The 25,355-nt window shown below is 43.3% G+C and overlaps 1 protein-coding gene across 4 annotated transcripts; it reads left to right on the top strand.

Moving 5' to 3' along the window:
* Positions 1 to 20: 20 nt before the first annotated feature.
* Positions 21 to 24,862, top strand: evc2 (EvC ciliary complex subunit 2). Of its 4 annotated transcripts, none has more exons than XM_021568621.3 (23): positions 21 to 536; positions 659 to 728; positions 1,079 to 1,269; positions 1,402 to 1,458; positions 1,590 to 1,776; positions 2,128 to 2,228; positions 2,384 to 2,449; positions 2,679 to 2,813; positions 3,164 to 3,303; positions 8,744 to 9,068; positions 9,402 to 9,641; positions 10,083 to 10,258; positions 10,432 to 10,591; positions 12,506 to 12,694; positions 13,158 to 13,450; positions 13,663 to 13,855; positions 15,924 to 16,067; positions 16,687 to 16,914; positions 17,119 to 17,342; positions 17,488 to 17,575; positions 17,709 to 17,884; positions 21,561 to 21,659; positions 23,683 to 24,862. In XM_021568621.3, exons 1-23 carry the CDS (start codon positions 273 to 275, stop codon positions 24,119 to 24,121), a joined length of 4,185 nt encoding a protein of 1,394 aa, XP_021424296.3. In that variant the 5' UTR covers positions 21 to 272; the 3' UTR covers positions 24,122 to 24,862. The 4 variants fall into 4 exon arrangements, with proteins under 4 accessions (XP_021424296.3, XP_021424297.3, XP_021424298.3 ...); XM_021568622.3 differs by having other exon boundaries at positions 15,927 to 16,067; XM_021568623.3 differs by having other exon boundaries at positions 1,088 to 1,269.
* Positions 24,863 to 25,355: the final 493 nt, after the last annotated feature.

The following is a 25,355-nucleotide window of genomic DNA, read 5'->3' on the forward strand; positions in this document are numbered from 1 at the left end:
TGGAGCTTGTCCTTTTCTTCATAGTTTTGGGAAAGTCTTTGAGGAAGTTTGGATGACCCATTTCCATGACCTATATTTTCACAGTCGACAAAAATCTATTTCGCCCGTTATTCTTGTTTGTTTCTTTTGCATGACATGTTTTTAAGACATATTGTAACACAATTTCGTGTTATCAGAGAACAATGACAATGTTTCCTTTGTCTAATACAGTAACAAGAGGATGCAAAATGTAACGGATTTCGGGAAAGTAGTGAAAGTTTTAGAACAAACGAATGCTTCAGGTACATTTCCTCGTGGAAGTAGTCACTGTATGCACTATTTTCTTCTGTTTTCAACAAGAGTATAGGCCTGTATTTTGGAGACGTCTACAGCACCGCCCTTTTCATTCGTATGGGTTCAATAATGTAAGCCATCATGAGAATCCATGCCATTCCGCTATCATGGGGGACAGCAACCATGTACATCCCGCGTTCTGTTACATCTCTGTACTATCATGGGGAACTCGACAGAACTCATTTGGAAATGGTCGACCTAGAGTGAGTCAAATTCCCTTATTTCTGTGCCTGTCCTATTTCATGGGCTGTACATCTATATCTGTCTGTCTGCTATGCAGTTGTTGGAACAGGTTTTGTTTTTCACTATGTTTCCCATTCAACAGGACTCTCTTAGACCATTTCAGCATGACCCTGGTGGAAAATCAGCAGAGCTGAGCTCGAAGAAGATGGATGGTTTGTTATTTTATGTGTTCTGCAACATTTATTATCATCCCTAGGGTAACGATAAGGGTATAATGTCAAAAGAGACTTAGCCTTCTCGACTGAAAGTAGCCTATGACAGTAATTCCACCAGTTAACTGTTAAATCTTCTCAAACCCACTGTGTCATTTGGTATTTTTTGTATTTTATTAGCTGTTGCAAAAGCAGCAGCTACTCTTCCTGGGGTCCACACAAAACATAAAACATGACATAATATAGAACATTAATAGACAGGAACAGCTCCAGGACATACTGTAACTACATACGGAACTATGTGTACTGTTACTGTACACTATTGTATGTTTACTAATGTTACTTCCCACGACAACCAGGGCCATGTGGGCCCATGGCTTTCTGTGCTGAAGAGGGTCCTCTTCGTTCTGTGGCCCCAGCCGGACCCGGGGGCCAGTCCCTCTACACCTCCTTAAGCCACCTGGCCAACATCATGCAGCATAAGGCCCGGAGCCGCAGGAGCAGTCTCACCAGATACATCACTGGTCACACTCTGCCTCAGGTAAGTACACAAACAGAGACATAGTCCAGGGGTTGTGGTCAAAAGCCATAATGGAACATAAAGGGACAAGTTTCCATCCATGCTTTTGTGAAACAGAAAAACTTGTTGTGTTTACTTTGTACTTTCTTTCAGATTCAAAGTGCTGCACAGCCATCAGCATTTGGACTCAAATTTCAGAAATGTGCCCAGGTAAGTAATGTAGACTCTGTAGAGGATGGTCTTGCTTTGCTCGTTACTGTTCGGCTAGGCTCGTTATATAGAAGTGTATGTACAATGTGCCCTCATATACCATGTGTTCTCTACGATCCTTTGGGACACAGGTGGAGGCAGGTACCGAGTTCCCCCATCTGACGTTCTTCCTGCTCATCAACAACACTGGGCCTCCAGGGGACAGCAACCTTTCCCAGCTGGCCATCAGGGACTCCGTCTCTGGGATAGCAGCCCTGCAGAGTGGGGGGATGGTGGTGGAGAAAGGCTTCCAGACCTTCACCATCGACTCACTGCCAGGTACACAAGAGTCATGAGAAATCGGTTTCATCAGTCTGTCCGTCAGTCTGTCAATCAGTCAGATCACCAGGGTTGTGTTCAGTATGCACAAAATGAGAAAATAGCCTACATTTGAAACGGGGAGATACAACCTGAACTTGTGTAATAAGAAGCACCGATTTTCAGTTTGTTTTGCTACAGTGTACCTCACTGAAAATGACCCAGGCTCCATGCTACAGAAGGCTGTGCCACCTGAACTTATCCAATTGGAGTTATGAACATTGTTAAAATGATTGTATTAGCTTTTTACTCCATATTTCCAACCGTAGTTAATATCGTTGTTGTTTGTTGTTGTTGGTTGCGTTTCTGCAGCAGGATCTCAGTACGTTGTGACTTACACTGCCCTCATCAAGGGTCACAAGAGTGAAATTCTGGACCTGCCTGCCTTCCTTACCTTCTCCAATGCATCACTGGTACTGCAATCACCTCATGACATAATATAGAACATTAATAGACACTTTGTCCCTTTTTCTCTTGCTCTGTTTATATTGCCAAAGCAGCAACACTTTACATTGCTGTACATAGGTGCTATTCCAGGGTCATTTATACTGTTATTCTCGCTCTACAGAATGACGTCAATATGTTTGGTCCAATGGTGGCTAATTTGACACTGAGGCTTAACTCCACGAACAAGGTAACCTTGAAGCCATCGTTTCTTACTTCTTAGTTTATCAATGTGATGTCGGTTGATAGTCGGGCTCAACGTAATGCTGCGTTTACAATGCTAAACCTTACATATAACCTTACTTACGTACATTTCATCATAGTAATCAGATTACAGCATTGTCCGTGCCCCTGACAGTAATTTCTTTCTCTTTATCAAATATTGATGAATATGACCTACTCTCACTATACACTTTCAGATTTACCCCAATCACTATGTCCATTTTGCTGGGTTTATTGGTGGATTCTTTCTGTCCTTGTTGCTGCTGTCCCTGGGATTTCTGGCCATGAACCTAATATGTGCCCGAGCCAGGAAAAACTCCCTAGAGCGAAGGGTAAGACGTTGTTACTGTAACCTCACCTCTATTAGCTTACCTGAGTCCCAGATCTGATTGTGATGTCCTGCCAACTCCATTGCTGTGTGACAATGACAGCAATGAAGTTGGCAAGATATCACAAACAGATCTGTATACTTGTTAGCCACCCAGCCGTGGCAAAAAGAAAAACAATGACACCAATACAAAGTCAACAAATTGACTCTCTATTGTATTTTATTTTTAAACTATTGTTTGAAAGATATTTCTCCCATTTGTTCGTTGACTATGATTGTTTTTATTCTATTTGAAAGCAATCCACAGTAAAGGGATGGTTACTGTTTCTCTTTGTATGTCTGTCATTCCTCAAGAAAAAGCGAGGCGCTTCAGACCCTGAGTATGCGGTATGCAACATGAGTGAGACGGCCAAAGAAGAGGCAGCATTCGAGGACAAGATGGTGGACATCATGGTGCTGGAAGACCCTCAGAACATGTATCAAGCTCTGGAGAAGTGAGTATGGAAATGCCAAAGGATATAATGCTTTATTACTTGTCGTTATGGTTTATGATGTCTTATGCTCTAGGAGTAGGAACTGTGTTTCAAAGATGCTACCGAATTACAGTTCATATAATGAAATCAGTCAATTGAACTAAATCAATCAAATGTATTTATAAAGCCCTTCTTACATCAGTTGATGTCACAAAGTGCTGTACAGAAACCCAGCCTAAACCCCCAAACAGAAAGCAATGCAGGTGTAGAAGCATGGTGGCTAGGAAAAACTCCCTAGAAAGACCAGAACCTAGGAAGAAACCTGGAGAGGAACCAGGCTATGAGGGGTGGCCAGTCCTCTTCTGGCTGTGCCGGGTGGAGATTATAACAGAACATGGCCAAGATGTTCAAATGTTCACAGGTGACCGTGTCAGCGTGCACTGCGCCTGGCCCACCACAGGAGTCGCTAGAGCGAGATGGGACAAGGACATCCCTGACAGCCAAACCCTCCCCTAACCCGGAAGACACTTGACCAATTGTGCACTGCCCCATGGGTCTCCCGGTTGCGACAGAGCCTGGACTCAAACCCAGAATCTCTAGTGGCACAGCTAGCAATGCAGTGTCTTAGACCACTGTGCCACTCGGGAGGCACTGTAGTGTATGTCTGCCCATACCATAACTCCACATCAGCAAACCGCTTGCCCACGCAACGCCATACATGTTCTCTGCCATCTGCACTGTACAGTTGAAACCAGGATTCATCCATGAAGAGCACACTTCTCCAGTGTGTCAGTGGCCATCGAAGGAGAGTGTTTGCCAACTGACGTTGATTACAACGCCGAACTGCAGTCAGGTCAAGCCCCTTGTGAGGACGACGAGCACACAGATGAGCTTCCCTGAGACGGTTTCTTATAGTTTTCATCAGCTGTTTGGATGGCTGGTCTCAGACAATCCCGCAGGTGAAGAAACCAAATGTGAAGGTCCTGGGCTGGCGTGGTTACACGTGTTCTGCTGTTGTGAGGCTGGATTGACGTGCTGCTAAATTCTCTAAAACAAATTTATGGTAGAGAAATTAACATTAAATTCTCTGGTAACATCTGGTGGACATTCCTGCAGTCAGCATGACAATTGCACACTACCTCAAAACTTGAGACATTTGTGGCATTGTGTTGTGTGACAAAACTGCAGATTTTAGGGTACCCTATTATTGTCCCCCAGCACAAGGTGCACCTGTGTAATGATCATGCTGTTTAATCAGCTTCTTGATATGCAACACCTGTCAGGTGGATGCTCACTAACAGGAATGTAAACAAATTTGTGCACAAAATTTGAGAGAAATAAGCTTTATGTGCATATGGAAACATTCTGCACTCTTTTATTTCAGCTCATGAAACATGGAACCAACAGAGACAAGTAATAGAGTCATTGTGGTTGCATTATCAAAAGGATGTTGCGTTTATATTATCATTCAGTGTATTTCTATTCTTGCTAGACTGAAAGTGTCTGTTATTTGGTCATTCTGAGAAGTCGCTAAGGCTTTATAAGGGGGCCATACATGCATATAATTATTGAGGCATCATGTTGCATTCCGTGTTTCCCCTATCATTTTTTCCAGCAGCGGTGACAAAATTAGCGTGGGGCTTGGCCAATGGCGTGGTTTTTGACCTTCCTCATGGCCGCACATGCTGTAATTTGTTTTTCCGTTTTAAAGCTAATTTCCTGCAAATCTACACATTTTGCCATGGGTTGAAGAGAAAATGTAACAGTTTTAAAGCTAGTTTCCTACAATTCAAAACATTTAGTCACGGGGCAAAAAAAAAAGTTTTAAAGCAAATTTCCTGCAATTCAAAACATTTTAATGTATTCTTATGCTATCTGAGTGACTCAAACACTATAAGACAATCAATGGGGGCCCCATGCCATAACATTTTGGGACATTTTTACTCTCCCTGACTGTCTATTTTTTATTCTGGTGGTTGTTAGTTCTCAAACATGATCTTATTTAAAAATATATAACTCTGCTATCTTTTCTACATACTTTATATCTGGTTGTAGTCATTTAAGTTTATACTGAAAATGACTTACCATCCCCGAAAGTATTCTTTTTTAGTAGTGCTCACGTTTTAGTAATGGTGGCCCGCCACTGCTAAATGAATATTGGGTTAACACTGACATTATACCTGTCTGCATTAAACTTGTACTGCAGTGGGCTAAATCTGGGTTAAACAGAGTGTTTCTTTGTATAAATCAACTTTGAAACAAAAGTATACACCTAACATATTGTTAAAGTCTTAAGAAAAATAAGACACCTGTACCATGTCAGATATAGAGTGGAAATGAACTCAATTTTGAGTTTGCATCCCAATATTACGCTTTATATACAGTGCCTTGCGAAAGTATTCGGCCCCCTTGAACTTTGCGACCTTTTGCCACATTTCAGGCTTCAAACATAAAGATATAAAACTGTATTTTTTTGTGAAGAATCAACAACAAGTGGGACACAATCATGAAGTAGAACGACATTTATTGGATATGTCAAACTTTTTTAACAAATCAAAAACTGAAAAATTGGGAGTGCAAAATGATTCAGCCCCTTTACTTTCAGTGCAGCAAACTCTCTCCAGAAGTTCAGTGAGGATCTCTGAATGATCCAATGTTGACCTAAATGACTAATGATGATAAATACAATCCACCTGTGTGTAATCAAGTCTCCGTATAAATGCACCTGCACTGTGATAGTCTCAGAGGTCCGTTAAAAGTGCAGAGAGCATCATGAAGAACAAGGAACACACCAGGCAGGTCCGAGATACTGTTGTGAAGAAGTTTAAAGCCGGATTTGGATACAAAAAGATTTCCCAAGCTTTAAACATCCCAAGGAGCACTGTGCAAGCGATAATATTGAAATGGAAGGAGTATCAGACCACTGCAAATCTACCAAGACCTGGCCGTCCCTCTAAACTTTCAGCTCATACAAGGAGAAGACTGATCAGAGATGCAGCCAAGAGGCCCATGATCACTCTGGATGAACTGCAGAGATCTACAGCTGAGGTGGGAGACTCTGTCCATAGGACAACAATCAGTCGTATATTGCACAAATCTGGCCTTTATGGAAGAGTGGATAGGAGAAAGCCATTTCTTAAAGATATCCATAAAAAGTGTCGTTTAAAGTTTGCCACAAGCCACCTGGGAGACACACCAAACATGTGGAAGGAGGTGCTCTGGTCAGATGAAACCAAAATTGAACTTTTTGGCAACAATGCAAAACGTTATGTTTGGTGTAAAAGCAACACAGCTCATCACCATCCCCACTGTCAAACATGGTGGTGGCAGCATCATGGTTTGGGCCTGCTTTTCTTCAGCAGGGACAGGGAAGATGGTTAAAATTGATGGGAAGATGGATGGAGCCAAATACAGGACCATTCTGGAAGAAAACCTGATGGAGTCTGCAAAAGACCTGAGACTGGGACGGAGATTTGTCTTCCAACAAGACAATGATCCAAAACATAAAGCAAAATCTACAATGGAATGGTTCAAAAATAAACATATCCAGGTGTTAGAATGGCCAAGTCAAAGTCCAGACGTGAATCCAATCGAGAATCTTTGGAAAGAACTGAAAACTGCTGTTCACAAATGCTCTCCATCCAACCTCACTGAGCTTGAGCTGTTTTGCAAGGAGGAATGGGAAAAAATGTCAGTCTCTCGATGTGCAAAACTGATAGAGACATACCCCAAGCGACTTACAGCTGTAATCGCAGCAAAAGGTGGCGCTACAAAGTATTAACTTAAGGGGGCTGAATAATTTTGCACGCCCAATTTTTCAGTTTTTGATTTGTTAAAAAAGTTTGAAATATCCAATAAATGTCGTTCCACTTCATGATTGTGTCCCACTTGTTGTTGATTCTTCACAAAAAAATACAGTTTTATATCTTTATGTTTGAAGCCTGAAATGTGGCAAAAGGTCGCAAAGTTCAAGGGGGCCGAATACTTTCGCAAGGCACTGTACATCACCTAGTACTGAATTTTAACAAAACAGTTTGACATAGAAACACCGAATTTTCAACAACAACAAAAAATATATGTTTGTTAATTCTGAAAATATGAAGTTTTTTTTTAATAATGTTCCACCCATGAGGCCACTAAAGGGCTGTTTGGTCATTTGTCTCCCGGAAACTATGTGTTGATGAACGATAAAGTATAAAGTCAGACAAAGCTTTATAATATACAGTACCAGTCAAAAGTTTGGACACACCTACTCATTCAAGGGTTTTTCTTTATTTTGACTATTTTCTACATATTGTAGAATAATAGTGAAGACATCAAAACTATGAAATAATACATATGGAATCATGTAGTAACTAAAAAAGTGTTAAACAAATCAAAATGTATTTTATATTTGAGATTCTTCAAAGTAGCCACCCTTTGACTTAATGTCAACTTTGCACACTCTTAGCATTCTCTCAACCAGCTTCATGAGGTTGTCACCTGGAATGCATTTAAATTAACAGGTGTGCCTTGTTAAAAGTTCAGTTGTGGAATTTCTTTTGTTAATGTGTATGAGCCAATCCGTTGTGTTGTGACAAGGTAGGGGTGGTATACAGAAGATAGCCCTATTTGGTAAAATACCAAGTCCATATTATGGCAAGAACAGCTCAAATAAGAGAAATGGCAGTCCATCATTACTTTAAGACATGAAGGTCAGTCAATTGCGGAAAATGTAACAAACTTTGATAGTTTCTTTAAGTGCGGTTAAGTAATAGGCACATCTCAACATCAACTGTTCAGAGAAGACTGCGTGAATCAGGCCTTCATGGTCGAATTGCTGCAAAGAAACCACTACTAAAGAACAACAATAAGAAGAAGAGACTTGCTTGGGCCAAGAAACACGAGCAATGAACATTAGACCGGTAGAAATCTGTCCTTTGGTCTGATGAATCCAAATTTGATATTTTTGGTTCCAACCGCTATGTCTTTGTGAGACGCCAAGTAGGTGAACGGATGATCATCCGGACAATGACCTAAAACACACCTCCAGGCTCTGTAAGTTATATTTGACCAAGAAGGAGAGTGATGGAGGGCTGCATCAGATGACGTGGACCCCACAATCGCCCAACCTCAACTCAATTGAGATGGTTTGGGATGAGTTGGACCGCAGACTGAAGGAAAAGCAGCCAACAAGTGCTTCGCATATGTGGGAACTCCTTCAAGACTGTTGGAAAATCATTTTTCATGAAGCTGGTTGAGAGAATGCCAAAATTGTGCAAAGCTGTCATCAAGTCAAAGGGTGGCTGCTTTGAAGATTCTAAAATATAAAATATATTTTGATTTGTTTAACACTTTTTTTGTCTTCACTACTTTTCTATAATGTAGAAAATAGTTGAAAAAAATATATTAAAAAATAAACCTTGAATGAGTAGGTGTGTCCAAACTTTTGACTGGTACTGTATATCTGACATCCTCACAGCCTGGAGATGTCCAGCCTGCTGCGAGCCACTTCCAGCCTGGAGAGCAGTCGGGTCCAGATGTACAAAGATGTGATCGCAGCCCTGCTGGCCGCGCTGCGCTCCCAGAACCACATGTCCCAGCAGGCCGAGCAGCGGCTACTGAGCGTGCTCCACGGCCAGTTGATGGGCATGGAGGGCAAGCTGAAGGAGGAGCACTTGGCACGCATGGCAACCCTGGCGGCCCAGTGCAACCTGGAGACCCGGGAGCAGATGGAGGCGGAGCATCGCAGAGAGGCCCAGGAGAAGGCCCGGGCAGAGGTGCTGTTTCAGCACTCTGACGAACAGGTACTATTATCAATGGCTATTATCAATCAAAAACCATTGGCGGAGGTAGATAGCAATGTGACTTGTGCATAAATAATTAGTTAAACATGCCAGAAATGGCTCCTATGGGCACAGATGGAGAAGCAACTCCAGCCCTGTGCTTAAATACCTGATTTAGCTAATTATGGTCAAGACTATGGTTAGGTGATTATTTGAAGCAGGTGTATTAGTGGTGGGCTGTAGCAAAAGCCTGCACACCCAGTAGCTCTCCATGGCACTGGATAGACTAAATCACTTCAAGTATTTCACACTTATATTTAACACAGGTCTGGTTGATTCTGGTTGATTCTCCAGGAGCTCCACCAATGCAGTGTCCTCCTGGAGAAGCTCCACAAGCTGAACCAGAGTCACCTCCAGCGCACCCTGCTGGTGAGACACGAGGAGGCCTCAGCCAAGGTCCAAAGGCAGATAGTGGAGTGGAGAAGAGTGGAGCTGCACAAGATCTTCTCAGAGGAGCTGGAGGAAGCCACCAGGATGTGCGAGCTGGAGAAGACCCAGGCCAGGAGTCTCCTGCATGACTACTTTGCCTATCAGGTGAGCTAGTGAAGATGGTCCCGTTCAGTAGGAACAGATGGGAGGAAACACTTTGAAACAGCCAATGTAAATGTTCAGGTAGGAGCTACTTCAGCAATAGTTTTCAGCAATGTTTCGCTGTATGTATCACTGAAAGTTGTTTTGGACTAAATGGGAAAGTCAAGGGGAAATACTGTGCTCTCAACTAATCTCTTCACATATCTTGTCTCATCTATCTCATCTAATTTTTTCTCATCTCTTACCATCTCTTCTCATCTTATCTAATTGACATTCACATTTTAGTCATTTAGCAGATGCTCTTATCCAAAGCGACTTACAGTTAGTGCATTCATGTTGAGATAGCTAGGTGAGACAACCACATATCATGTCTCATCGCATGTCTTCTCAGTTCATCTTATTTCATCTCATTTTATTTGATCTCATCACATCTCATCTCTCTAGAATCAGCTGGAGGAGGTGCTGGATGTGGTCCTGGCCAACCAACGTTGCATGCTGGGAGAGCGCCACGCCCAGAGGAGGTTCCTGGTGCACAGCCTCCACAGCCTGAAGGGCCTCATCTCCGAGACCTTCTCCAGGACCTCCAGCCAGATAGAGAACTGCTTCAGCCAGCATAGGAGGTTTGTGCTATGGCTCTCTACATGTGTTATACTGTATGTCAGGTTTTATAGCACCTGTTGTCTTCTACCTACTTGTCCTTAAGCCATTGTAGACTACTAAGAGTTCGGGAAACTTGTATAACGTAGATGTAGCCTACATTCCTAAAAATGCAACCTTGCCTGTATTCCAACAGGGGGAGCGATGTGTCTCAAGAGCAGGTGGAGCTGCTACTAGACAAGGCTCAGAAGGAGCTGTTGCTGGTGAGGCAGGGCCTGGATGAGGCTCTGAACCAGGAGAGGAGGGCCATGCACTGTGGCCTGGTCAAGAAGAGGAGGGACCTCATCTCTGACATGGTGAGATGATTGACAGTGCGTTGTTTAAGTCAAACTTCACAGTGTTGCCCTCAGGCAATACATTTGCATATCTTAATTAGATAAATAATGAATTAGCACTTATTTGAGAAATACTCCCAAATAAGATAATATTTTTTCAAGAAAATATCTCAATCAATTCACAACTCCTGTGCATTTACTCATTTACTAATAACATAAAGCTGGGAATTATTCTGGGTAATGGAGAAACCACGAATATTACAAATACATACTGTGTCTTGACTTTTTCCACATTTTGTTACGTTACAGCCTTATTCTGAAATGGAGAAAATAAATAAAAATCCTCAGCAATCTACACACAATAACCCTTAATGACAAAGTGAAAAAAGGTTTTTAGAAATACTGAAATATCTTATTAACATAACTACATTTTTAGAAAAACTGAAATATTTACATAACTATTCAGACCCTTTGCTATAAGATACGAAATTGAGCTCAGGTGCATCCTGTTACCATTGATTATCCGTGAGATGTTTCTACAACTTGATTGGAGTCCACCTGTGGTAAATACAATTGATTGGACATGATTTGGAAAGGCACACACCTGTCTATATAAGGTCCCACAGTTGACAGTGCATGTCAGATCAAAAACCAAGCCATGTGGTCAAAGGAATTGTCCATAGAGCTCCGAGATAGGATTGTGTCGAGGCACATATCTGGGGAAGGGTACCAGAAAATGTCTGCAGCATTGAAGGTCCCCAAGAACACAGTGGCCTCCATTATTCTTAAATGGAAGAAGTTTGGAACCACCAAGACTCTTCTTAGAGCTGGCCGCTTGGCCAAACTGAGCAATCGGGGGAGAAGGGCCTTGGTCAGAGAGGTGAACAGGAACCCCATGGTGGAGATAGGAGAACCTTCCAGAAGGACAACCATCTCTGCATCACCCCACCAATCAAACCAGACGAAAGCCACTCCTCAGTAAAAGGCACATGACAGCCCACGTGGAGTTTGCCAAAAGGCACCTAAAGGACTCAGACCATGAGAAACAAGATTCTGATCAAACCAAGATTTAACTTTTTGGCCTGAATGCCAAGTGTGACGTCTGGAGGTGCTTCTACAAGTAAAGGATCCGAATACTTAAAGGATACTGAATACTTATGTAAATACGATATTTCTGTTTTTTATTTTTAATAAATTAGCTAAAATTCTAAAAACCTGTTTTTGCTTTTCCATTATTGGGTATTGTGTGTACCTTGATGAAGGAAAAAACAATTGAATCAATTTTAGAATAAGGCTGTAACCTACCAAAATGTGGAAAGAGTCGGAAAACTTTCTGAAGTCACTGTATGTATATGATTGCCATAGCCTGAAGTACATCCCATAACCATTAATTCCCTGAAGTATTTACATTGTATATAACTTACAAGTAATACATAGTGTAACCATCATCCATGTACATTTTGTTGTTGATTAGCCATTCTTTCTTTTATATAATCATATTTTTATTTAATGAAATATATCGACCGAAGATTACACAATACAACAGCAGTAGTGTTGTTCCTGTATACATGATTATATGTACTATTATTAATACTGCTGAAATTAACTGTATTCATTACCCTCTGTGCATTGTACTGTATTTACTCAAATGCTGTACCACTATACTGCTTTGGCAATATCTACAAATTGTATATCATGCCAATAAAGCAATCTGAATTTGAATTGAAATAGGTAACAGCTAGGTTTTGTTCTGTTCAGCAGGGCACACCGTAGTGGAATATTCAGATGAATATATATTGAACCAACATCAGCTCTGTTCTTGCCATTTCTATCTGCAATGTTTTACATTTGCCGACTGAACATGCTCAAGGAGTGCCTGCAGGGGCCAGGGCTCGATTTTAAGCTTTTCAACCTTGTCTTTTTCTCTTCATCCAGCTGCAGGGCCACAAGCAAAGGCAGAAGGAGCTGTCAGCCCTGTCCCGAGGGGGCCTGGAGGAGGACAGGATGGAGGTGGAGCCGGCCCAGCACCTCCGCTGCTGGCAGAGCCTGCTGACCGCCCAGTGCCTGGAGCTTGGGGAGCTCATCAACAACCTGGATGAGGAGGCCGCTGCAGACATCCGTAAGGTAACTCAAAATGACACAACACCCGCCTCTCTCCTTGTATACAACGGTTAGATTAGGTAACTGGCAGCTATAACTTGCACAACACATGTTGCCATTTTCAAATCGCTAGCTAGTTAGCAGTGTGCTAGTAGCATCCATTGTGCAAGTGACAGCACTCGCTCTCTAAGACTTAAAGTAGTTGTTTCCCTTGCTCTGCCAGGGCCATGGCTTTTGTGGAGCAATAGGTAATGCTGCTTTGTGAGTGCAAAGTGTTGGTCTGCAGAAGGTCCCCAGTTCAAGACCATTGACGGACAAGACTTACTTTGTTACAAGTACACAACTTGAAAAAGCGATTGTTAGACAGCTAATGAACATCATACATGATTATACATACATAGTTACATGGATTGTTAACTAACCAAGCAAGTAGTTTCACTTTCTCTGACTTTCTATTGACTGGAGATTCACCTTTGACCTCCCCCAGGTCACCATGCGTGTGATCCACAGCGCCATGGCGGAGGTGAAGGCCATCCAGCCTGCTGTCGCCCAGGCTCTGCTGGCCCTGGGGAACCCCCGTGACCCCCTCCAGCAGCCAGAATCGGGGTCCCCCATAGGGGCCAGCAGCAGCGCCCTGTCCCAGGCCCAGGAGAGGCTCCATCTGGAGGGCAAGGCGGCAGTGAGGACCCTCCAGGCCTCCAGGGACTCGCTGCACCAGGGCATGGAGAGGGAGCTGCAGGAGCAGCAGGAGCTGAGGTCCAGGGGACAGGTCTTCTTCAGGTGAGCAGATGTTTATTTTCCAATCACTTTTTCAGGTCAGTCCATTGCGCTACAGAGAAGATGGTCACGTTGGTACACATTTCAGAATACTTGTGAAAGGGGGCAAAAAATAAACCTCTGGGGTATCTTAATGCAAATATTAGCACTTTGTGCTAATTATGTGTGTGTGGCCAACTGTGTGTGTGTTTGCGTGTATTTTCTATCCTTCCAAGGTCTCTGTGCTCGTCACAGCTCACCTTATCGGACGAGGAGCTCCTACACATGAAGCTGGAGTTCCAGAACTGTCTGTCCATGATGGACCACTGCCTAATGCTGCCCCACGCCCTCTCCCGCTCCAAACTGCAGGCCGCTCTGTCCACCTGGAGGAAGGAGATGGAGGAGCAGGTTGAACATCCACAGCAAGAGGTAGGTGGAGTATCTGATACATACAGTTTGTAGTGCCAAAATGATAATACCGCCCTCTGCTGGTTCCTTAGCTGTAACATTCTGTAACATACAGTTGACAAAGATCACTTGGACATGTTGCATTATATACACTGCTCAAAAAAATAAAGGGAACACTAAAATAACACATCCTAGATCTGAATTAATGAAATATTCTTATTAAATACTTTTTTCTTTACATAGTTGAATGTGCTGACAACAAAATCACACAAAAATTATCAAAGGAAATCAAATGTATCAACCCATGGATGTCTGGATTTGGAGTCACACTCAAAATTAAAGTGGAAAACCACACTACAGGCTGATCCAACTTTGATGTAATGTCCTTAAAACAAGTCAAAATGAGGCTCAGTAGTGTGTATGGCCTCCACGTGTATGACCTCCCTACAACGCCTGGGCATGCTCCTGATGAGGTGGCGGATGGTCTCCTGAGGGATCTCCTCCCAGACCTGGACTAAAGCATCTGCCAACTCCTGGACAGTCTGTGGTGCAACGTGGCATTGGTGGATGGAGCGAGACATGATGTCCCAGATGTGCTCAATTGGATTCAGGTCTGGGGAACGGACGGGCCAGTCCATAGCATCAATGCCTTCCTCTTGCAGGAACTGCTGACACACTCCAGCCACATGAGGTCTAGCATTGTCTTGCATTAGGAGGAACCCAGGGCCAACCGCACCAGCATATGGTCTCACAAGTGGTCTGAGGATCTCATCTCGGTACATAATGGCAGTCAGGCTACCTCTGGCGAGCACGTGGAGGGCTGTGCGGCCCCCCAAAGAAATGCCACCCCACACCATGACTGACCCACCGCCAAACCGGTCATGCTGGAGGATGTTGCAGGCAGCAGAACGTTCTCCACGGCGTCTCCAGACTCTCACGTCTGTCACGTGCTCAGTGCGAACCTGCTTTCATCTGTGAAGAGCACAGGGCGCCAGTGGCGAATTTGCCAATCTTGGTGTTCTCTGGTAAATGCCAAACGTCCTGCATGGTGTTGGGCTGTAAGCACAGTAGACGTCGGGCCCTCATACCACCCTCATGGAGTCTGTTTCTGACCGTTTGAGCAGACACATGCACATTTGTGGCCTGCTGGAGGTCATTTTGCAGGGCTCTGGCAGTGCTCCTCCTGCTCCTCCTTGCACAAAGGCGGAGGTAGCGGTCCTGCTGTTAGGTTGTTGCCCTCCTACGGCCTCCTCCACGTCTCCTGATGTACTGGCCTGTCTCCTGGTAGCGCCTCCATGCTCTGGACACTACGCTGACAGACACAGCAAACCTTCTTGCCACAGCTCGCATTGATGTGCCATCCTGGAAGAGCTGCACTACCTGAGCCACTTGTGTGGGTTGTAGACTCCGTCTCATGCTACCACTAGAGTGAAAGCACCGCCAGCATTCAAAAGTGACCAAAACATCAGCCAGGAAGCATAGGAACTGAGAAGTGGTCTGTGGTTATCACCTGCAGAACCACTCCTTTATTGGGGGAAACATTGCTTATTGTCTATATTTTCCACCTGTTGTCTATTCCATTTGCACAACAGCATGTGAAATTTATTGTCAATCAGTGTTGCTTCCTAAGTGGACAGTTTGATTTCACAGAAGTGTGATTGACTTGGAGTTACATTGTGTTGTTTAAGTGTTCCCTTTATTTTTTTGAGCAGTGTATATACACTACTGTTCAAAAGTTTGGGGTCACTTAGAAATGTCCTTGTTTTTGAAAGAAAAGCACATTTTTTGTCCATTAAAATAACATCAAATTGCGGATATGGCAGTGAAGTCACTGGTGATGGCCGTCCTATTTCAAACGCATTCCCTCTCTTCCAACTGACGCCAGAACTTCTACAGACATGTAAGCTGGAGCATTGGCACATTGTGGGAATGTATGAAAGTATTGACAAAAACACCTAGGCTATATCCACAGTGGTCAATGGTAAAACAAATAGCAACTAATGCTAAACAGACTAGATGAAATGACAGTAGCCTATGCTGTGGAGATGTTTCCCTCACCATCTCACTAACCATCTTGTGTGTTTTCCAGAAGAAGACGAGGACTAAAGGGAAATCCACTGAGGGCAGACAGCGAGCAGACCCCTCAGAACTGCTGCTCTTCCAGAAGAAGATGGAGGACAGGATACAGCTGTTTGAGAAAGAAAAAGAAATGGAGCGCACTGTGAGGGAGAAGGTTCGGTGGAATTCAGTTCACTGAAACTTTATTTGTCCCGAGGGACAGTTATAAAATGGAGGAGAAGGCTTTTATATTGCGCATATCCTCTTTTGTCGCATTCACTCACTTTTTGCTCCTTTGACACTTTCTCACACTTCCAGCTGGACGAGATGGGAATATAGCAGAGGCGGGTAAAGGGGATATTCCCGGACGGACTCCGAAACCTTTAGAGTATCTCAGACCTAGATTAAGCCTACTCCTGGACCAAAATCTGTAAATGATCTCGTTGAACGTCCTTTTTAGTCCAGGAATAGTCATCATCAAATTCAGAAAAACTGTCCCTTAGCGTTTGCTGCCAGTGTTATGAAACCTGTTAGTCAGCCTACTGATAAACCTGCTCTTGCTATGACTACGGTTCCTAGGGCTGCCTAACTGGTCCATAACCTATTATAAAATGTGCCCATTTAACACAAAATAAGAGTAAGCGCACAGGGTGTTCAATGTATGTCTCACCAGTGTCCAGGGAGAGCTTAGTTGAGTAACGGTGACCTAATCACTTAACCTAACTCATTTCCTACAACTTTAGCTAAACCCCTTTGTTCCCTGACGCCTCCAACATCTTTCTCTCTCTCTCTAGGTCCTGGAGGAGATGCGTAGCGTGAGGGAATCGGAGCTCCGGAACCAGGCAGATGGCCTGGCCGTGCAGATGGCCGCCCTCCACTACCAGAAGGCTGAGAGGAGGACCAGGGTCCTGGAGACCTCCAGAGCTCTGCTCACCATCCAGAGCCTGCTCACAGAAGAACTGCGAGCCAGCAGGAGCCTGGGGGCAGCCCCCATAGCCCAGAGCATCCAGAACCACTGTCTGGTAGGATAGGACATTGTGGCATGTTGGATGCTTTAGCATGTACTGTAGCCTGATTCCTACTTTAGCTGTGAAATATTACATCGTTGGCTCATTTTGATCAAATCCGCCTGAGCAATTTGGTTACACACACAGATACAGGATAAGATATATCCTCAGTGGATAAAGGTTTTGTGAAGAGTGTGATCACTTGGCGTGTGACTACAGGGTTTGGAGGAAGCGGAGCTCCAGCTCCAGAGAGAGCATGCAGAGTTGGAGAGTCTGGAGTCTGGACCCTCCAAACACAGACCACCCAAAGACCCACACTACTCTGATGAGGAAGAGGAAGGGCAAAGGAGGCTGTTTCATATAGAGCGTGACAGCCGCATGGCCACCATCCTTCACGAGGCCCTGTACACGTGTGATCAGGTCATTGTTCTGCAGACAGAGAGGTGGGCTTTTTGGAGCTATTATTCTGCCTAAAACAAATGTACAATTGAGAAATATTCTTACACAAATGCACCATGAAGCGTAACACAGAACAGCTCCAAGTGCGAACAGAATAATTATGAATATTTTATCCTTTTTTTCCCCCAGGCTGCAAGAGGCCAACGCTAGGAATCAAGCCATGGAGGATCTCAAGGAGCAGCTGGAGCTGAAGAGACTCTACACAAACTGTGACCAGGTGATCTAGCCATCATATAATTGTAATTCTCCAGTTGCTTTTTAGCCTGGAAGTAGGCTTAATCTGGGTCTGAGTCACTATTTTGTTGACAGCCCAATCCCTCCGTCCCTCTTTTTCGTCCATCCCTCCCCAGGATCTGGAGTTTGCGGCCAGGTTGGTGAGGCAGAGCCAAGTCTCCACCGAGGTTCTCCTAGAGGCTCTCCGCCTCCTCCTCCCAACCCTCCCCGAGTCGGAGCTGCTCTCACTCATTGATGCCCTCTGCCCCAAGCTATCGGTCTTTCCAGCGTCCGCAGAGCAGGAAAGCACAGCGTAAGAACTACTGAAGCTCCTTCGTCTAGCAATAGTTTTATTGGTAGTGGATTGGAGTGTTTTCTTCAGAATTGTTTAAATGCGAGATTCTGGCATTTAGGCCAGCATTGCTATTGTACCTGTAGACTTCCAGTCATTGCGCTAAAGCTAGTTAGTATTGGTTCGCGAAACGTCTGCTAACTTCCTTCATACTGCACGCAGAAACATAAAAATTGTATCCACGAGTTCATTTGACTCTGGGTAAGTAGAACATGGCCAGAATCTCGCAGTAGACATTTAAAGGTAGAGTCAGCAATATGACATCATCAACATAGCAGGGCCACTTCCTGCTTTACAACAGCAACAGACTTCAAATTTGCAGCAACAGAGCTTAAAGGTAGAGTTGTCAGCATGACATCACCATACACACTGTGGCATGTTCCTGCTTACAGATATTAACAACAACAAAGTTCAAATCTTCCATTGCCAATATTGGCTGTTCCCAAGGGAGGGCGAAGATTGGGAACAGCAAAAAGTAGCAGTCTTGGGCCTCCCGGGTGGCGCAGTGGTCTAAGGCACTGCATCGCAGTGCTAGCTGCCCATGGGGCGGCACACAATTTGCCCAGCGTCGTCCGGGTTAGGAAGGGTTTGGCCGGCAGGGATATCCTTGTCTCATCGTGCACTAGCGACTTCTGTGGCGGGTATGGTGCAGTGCACGCTGACCAGGTTGCTAGGTGTACGGCGTTTCCTCCGACACATTGGTGCAGCTGGCTTCCGGGTTGGATGTGCGTTGTGTCAAGAAGCAGTGCGGCTTGGTTGGGTTGTGTTTCGGAGGATGCATGGCTCTCGACCTTCGCCTCTCCTTACAGGAGTTGCAGCGATGAGACAAGACAGTAACTACTACCAATTGGATACCACAAAATTGGGGAGAAAAAGGGGGGGTATTTTTTTTTTTAATTAGCAGTCTTGGCAGAAAAGAAGTCTGAGACATAAACTCTCTGCCTGGCCATTGAAAACTCAGGGTAAACTTTAGTCAAGTTGGTAATCTGACAGCTTGCACATCTTTGGTGTTTTAACCCAGTTTTAACCCTCCACTTACATCCAGTAAGTAAATGAAGTTATACATATGCTCACTGCTTAGCAGCCTCCAAAATACCAATACCACTAGAGAATAGAACTCTCGGAGCAGTTTGTGCCGTGCACCAGATGTTTAGGCGGGTGTCTAAGAGTGACTCACACCAGCACAATGTGTTACTTGTCAGTAAACGCTGGATTCAGTTTGTTTCCCATCTGAAAAGCTTATAAGACATATTCATCATGTGTCAATTTAAGAATTGAATTTGTCTCCTATTAACTTAACTGTGAAAATGTCCCTTCTTGCCATTGTAACAACTGACGACGCGCACACCACCGCAGTTTCCGCAAGTGGTCCCCCCGGAGGTTGGGCCCCCCAAATAGCATATGAACACGTCATAAGCCATTCTTTATTTATTTTTTATTACAGGAAATTTGCTTTCAAACTACAGGGTGGGCTCCGCGAAACTGCGCTATGGCACTAATTGTAAGCACCTGTCACACACAAATATACTACCACAAAAAGTAGAACTAAAAGCAATTTCAAGTAGATTCCAAAGTAGAACAAAAAGGAACTACAAGAAAATGGTTCAACATTTCAGCATTCATGTAGGGAATTAATAGCAAGCTAAGATTTATGTGATCATACAGGGGACGCTGGCATTTCAGTTCACATGAGAACTTTTGACAGAACCTGTGAAAAGATTAAGTCAAAATAAAGTCTTCACGTTTCGTAAACTACAGGTGTGGACTAACAGTCAAATGCTTACTTCCGAGTCCTTTTTCGAGTTAAAGATACAAATGTATTAGTGTCACGAGGAATGAATACACAGTAAGTAACGAATAACAATGACGAGTATATAATATCAAATCAAATTTTATTGGTCGCATACACATATTGCGGATGTTATTGTAGATGCAGCGAAATGCTTATGGTTCTAGCTCCAACGGTTTGTAATACCTAACAATACAAAACAATACACACAAACCCCCCCCAAATAACATGGCTATATACAGGGAGTACCAGTGTCGGGTTGATGTGCAGAGGCATGAGGTAATTAAGGTAGCCATTTACATATAGGTAGGGTTAAAGTGACTAGGCAACAGGATAGATAGACAGTAGCAGCAGTGGGTAGCCATTTGATTAGCTATTTAGCTGTCTTGTTTAGCAGTCTTATGGCTTGGGGGTAGAATCTGTTCACAGTTCTGCTGGTTCCAGAACAGTCTATGGCTTGGGAGGCTGGAGTCTTTGACAATTCTTTGGGACCTTCCTCGGATTTACTTGGTGTGTAAAATGTTAGTTGTAACCGCATTCTTACAGCACTGTCGAAGTAGTGCGACTAATCAATGTGATCTCTCTGAGGAGGAAAGAATAGTCATTCAAATCAAATCCCATTTTATTTGTCACATGCGCCGAATACAACTGGTGTGGACTTTACTGTGAAATGCTTGCTTACGAACCTTTCACAACGATGCAGAGTAAAATAATATATATTAAAAAAACAAACAGTAACTAACTCAAGAGGAGTAAAATAAAATACACAAGAATGGGGCTCTATACAGGGAGTACCAGTACCAGACCAATGTGCAGAAGTATGAGGTATTTGGGGTAGATATGTACATGAAGGCAGGGTAAAGTGACTAGGCGTCCGGTTAGATAATAATTAATACAAATATTAGCAGCAGCAAATGATGAGTGTAAAAGTGAGTGTGTGTGAGTGTATGTTTGTTTGTGTTGTGTGTGCATATTTAGTGTTTGAATGTGTGAGGGATGTGTGTGGGAGTGACAGTGTAGTGTGTGTAAATGGTGTGTATATCAAGTCTAGTGAGTGTGTGTAGGGTCAGTGCAAAATAGTCTGTGCAGATAGTGTGGGTACCATTAATTTACTATTTAGCAGTCTGGCTATTATGGCTTGGGTGTAGAAGCTGTCTCGGAGCCTGTTGGTCCAGGAGCCGATGCTCCGGTATCGTTTGCTGGATGGTAAGGAGAGTGAACAGTCCATGGCTTGGGTGGCAGGAGTCTTTGTCAATTTTTGGGCCTTGCTCTGACGCCGCCTGGTATAGAGGTCCTGGATGGCAGGGAGCTCGGCTCCAGTGATGTACTGCGCTGTCCTCACTACCCTTTGTATCGCTTTGCGGTCAAGTGCGGTGCAATTGCTATACCAAACGGTGATGCAGCCAGTCAAGATGCTCTCAATGGTGCAGCTGTAGAACTTTTTTGTGATCTGAGGGCCCATATCAATTCTTTTCAGCCTCCTGAGAGGGAAGAGGTACTGTCGTGCCCTCTTCACTACTGTGTAGGTGTGTGTTGACCATGTTAAGTCCTTAGTGATGTGGATCATACCTTCCCATCTGCCCATGATACATTGGCTGGGAGCTTGGAACACTTACTGTCAATGTCCTGTCTGGGCTGGCCAACGCTCTGTTTGGACTCTGTTGCTTGTGTGAATAATGCTCTTTGTATGAGGACACCTGGGACTTGGCCTGTCTAGCCAGGAAAAGAGGGAAGTTACTGAGAAAGTTAACTTAAATAGAACAAAATGCATCATTTTGTGGAGTCTCCATCTGCTTAATTCGCTTGTCCCCCCCTCCTCTTTTCCATTCTGGCTGTTTTTTTTCTCAGGTGGCCAGAGGGAGCAGGAAAATCTCTGCTGGTCAGACTGAGGCAGGAAATGGTGGGGAGGAATGCCTCAGCCCACAGCACGGACAAGGACAGAAACCAGTGAGTGCAAGACAACTTTTTTTCTGGAGCTTTTATTTTAGATGTGGATACACTTTCAGGTCCTAATTCAGTCAGTTCTCATCAACTCAGAATGTTGACAATGTAATGATGACAACAAGGACAGGTGGGTCTGTGCGAATTTTGAAAGGTTACTACCTTGATAACGATAAAGCATAAACATTGATTGTGAGTCAACCTGCAGTGCTGTTTTTCTTTATCGGTGATTGAATTGGAGCCCAAGGGTACTTTTACAAAGTACTAGGAAATAACTTGGGAGAGACAATATTTGGCACATAGCAACATAGAGTGATAGATGCATTTTGGTCCCACTTTTGTAAAATACTATATACAGTGCCTTGCGAAAGTATTCGGCCCCCTTGAACTTTGCGACCTTTTGCCACATTTCAGGCTTCAAACATAAAGATATAAAACTGTATTTTTTTGTGAAGAATCAACAACAAGTGGGACACAATCATGAAGTAGAACTAAATTTATTGGATATTTCAAACTTTTTTAACAAATCAAAAACTGAAAAATTGGGCGTGCAAAATTATTCAGCCCCTTTACTTTCAGTGCAGCAAACTCTCTCCAGAAGTTCAGTGAGGATCTCTGAATGATCCAATGTTGACCTAAATGACTAATGATGATAAATACAATCCACCTGTGTGTAATCAAGTCTCCGTATAAATGCACCTGCACTGTGATAGTCTCAGAGGTCCGTTAAAAGCGCAGAGAGCATCATGAAGAACAAGGAACACACCAGGCAGGTCCGAGATACTGTTGTGAAGAAGTTTAAAGCCGGATTTGGATACAAAAATATTTCCCAAGCTTTAAACATCCCAAGGAGCACTGTGCAAGCGATAATATTGAAATGGAAGGAGTATCAGACCACTGCAAATCTACCAAGACCTGGCCGTCCCTCTAAACGTTCAGCTCATACAAGGAGAAGACTGATCAGAGATGCAGCCAAGAGGCCCATGATCACTCTGGATGAACTGCAGAGATCTACAGCTGAGGTGGGAGACTCTGTCCATAGGACAACAATCAGTCGTATATTGCACAAATCTGGCCTTTATGGAAGAGTGGATAGAAGAAAGCCATTTCTTAAAGATATCCATAAAAAGTGTCGTTTAAAGTTTGTCACAAGCCACCTGGGAGACACACCAAACATGTGGAAGAAGGTGCTCTGGTCAGATGAAACCAAAATTGAACTTTTTGGCAACAATGCAAAACGTTATGTTTGGCGTAAAAGCAACACAGCTGAACACACCATCCCCACTGTCAAACATGGTGGTGGCAGCATCATGGTTTGGGCCTGCTTTTCTTCAGCACGGACAGGGAAGATGGTTAAAATTAATGGGAAGATGGATGGAGCCAAATACAGGACCATTCTGGAAGAAAACCTGATGGAGTCTGCAAAAGACCTGAGACTGGGACGGAGATTTGTCTTCCAACAAGACAATGATCCAAAACAGAAAGCAAAATCTACAATGGAATGGTTCAAAAATAAACATATCCAGGTGTTAGAATGGCCAAGTCAAAGTCCAGACCTGAATCCAATCGAGAATCTGTGGAAAGAACTGAACTGCTGTTCACAAATGCTCTCCATCCAACCTCACTGAGCTCGAGCTGTTTTGCAAGGAGGAATGGGAAAACATTTCAGTCTCTCGATGTGCAAAACTGATAGAGACATACCCCAAGCGACTTACAGCTGTAATCGCAGCAAAAGGTGGCGCTACAAAGTATTAACTTAAGGGGGCTGAATAATTTTGCACGCCCAATTTTTCAGTTTTTGATTTGTTAAAAAAGTTTGAAATATCCAATAAATGTCGTTCCACTTCATGATTGTGTCCCACTTGTTGTTGATTCTTCACAAAAAAATACAGTTTTATATCTTTATGTTTGAAGCCTGAAATGTGGCAAAAGGTCGCAAAGTTCAAGGGGGCCGAATACTTTCGCAAGGCACTGTATACTGTAGATGCTTCAGAAATCATAATCAAATGTCATACTCTTCATTTTCCAGGTTCCAGGAGAAGAGACAGAGCCTGCTGGAGAGGCTGTTTCTCAATCCCAGACCCGAGGCTCGCAGGGACGTCATGCAAGTGTTGGTCCAGGAAAAGGGGAGGGAGGGAGTTGTTGCCATTCCCAAACCAGTCGCGACTGGAACGAGCCAAACCATAGCCTCGGAACAGCTCCAAGACTCTGTTCAGATTTCAGTGGGAGGAGGAGGAGAGGTGGACAGTGAAACTGTGTTTGTCTCCACTACTGCAGCAGTACCCTCCACCTCTGGCTCGGCCAACAATGCAGTAGTACTGGACATCCCCACTACGGGGGAGAGGGTGTTTGTGTTCCGCGTTCTGCCGGAGCCCCAGAACACGACAGGGGCCACCAACAGGAAGAGGAAGAAGAGGAACTTTCTTAATCTGAAGAAGGGATCGGTGGCCCCCACAGACCAACCCTGAGCTTGCTGGTGGTTTCAAGAGGGTCTACTGTAGACACAGACTTGCCATTAGATTCCTACTGGTCCTATACTGAACCACTAGCCTGGTCCCAGGTCTATTTGACTGAAGGAGTTGGCAAAACAGCACAAACAGATCTGAGACCAGGCTAGGGGAACATGTGCCCTGTTAGACTCTGTTATGTGCTTTAAAATGTCCCACCTTTATGGTACTCAATGATGGGATTATGGTAACAATGAGCAAAATTATATGTATTAACGTTTAATTTAGTTGAAGTAGTCTCAAGGTACTGTAAAATAGCCATATAGTTGCAGGCATTGTCTGTAGACAGCTAGTTTTTCTGATAATGAATGATTTGCACGTCTTGGCATATACATAAACCACATCACCATTATCAATATTTTAACTAATTTTATAAATACAATTATGATAAATAAGTACAAATGTTTATAAAAAATTGTATCGTAGAGTGTTCCTATCCATTGTATGTTAAAACACCTGCAACGGTCATTTTTTTGGCAAGCTTCAAAATAACAATCCCACAAGTTCAACCAATGTGTTACAACTGTTTTTTTTTACAAATTCATAAACGATCAATAAATTAATAATTATCAGTTTAGCTATATAAACTCAGTTTATTAACTAGGCCTACCTATAGCTCTGTAAATCGTTTCATTAACAGCCATACAAATGTTACCAACATGCAGTGATGTAAAGTACTTAAGTAAAAAATACTTTAAAGTACTACTGAAGTAGTTTTTGGGGGTATCTGTACTTTACTATTTAAATTTCTGACAACTTTCACTTTTACTTCACAACATTCCTAAAGACAATTATATACTTTTACTCCATACATTTTCCCTGACACCCAAAAGTACTCGTTACATTTTGAATGCATAGCAGGACAGAAAATAGTCAAATTCACACACTTATCAAGAGAACATCCCTGGTCATCCTACTGTCTCTGATTTGGCGAACTCACTAAACACAAATGCTTTGTTTGTAAATGATGTCTGAATGTTGGCGTATGACCCTGAGTCAACTTATATGAAAAAAAACAAGAACTTTGTGCCATCTGGTTTGCTTAATATAATGAATGTTTTATTATTCATATTTTTACGTTTGATACTTAAGTATATTTTAGCAACTACATGTATTTTTATACTAAAGTATATTTAAAACCAAAAACTTTTATACTTTTACTCAAGTAGTATTTTACTGGGTGACTTTCACTTTT

This window comes from Oncorhynchus mykiss, chromosome 17 (genome assembly GCF_057628025.1).
Source record: "Oncorhynchus mykiss isolate SJ-2025 chromosome 17, ASM5762802v1, whole genome shotgun sequence".
Taxonomy (NCBI): Eukaryota; Metazoa; Chordata; class Actinopteri; order Salmoniformes; family Salmonidae; genus Oncorhynchus; species Oncorhynchus mykiss.

What these genes read in the sequence shown, in the direction of transcription:
- evc2 (XM_021568621.3), top strand. Translation starts at nt 273, where the DNA reads ATGCTTCAGGTACATTTCCTCGTGGAAGTAGTCACTGTATGCACTATT. An exon ending in GGCTTAACTCCACGAACAAG is followed by an intron (nt 2,450 to 2,678) that starts GTAACCTTGAAG and finishes ATACACTTTCAG; the next exon opens with ATTTACCCCAATCACTATGT. An exon ending in AGCGCACTGTGAGGGAGAAG is followed by an intron (nt 16,068 to 16,686) that starts GTTCGGTGGAAT and finishes CTCTCTCTCTAG; the next exon opens with GTCCTGGAGGAGATGCGTAG.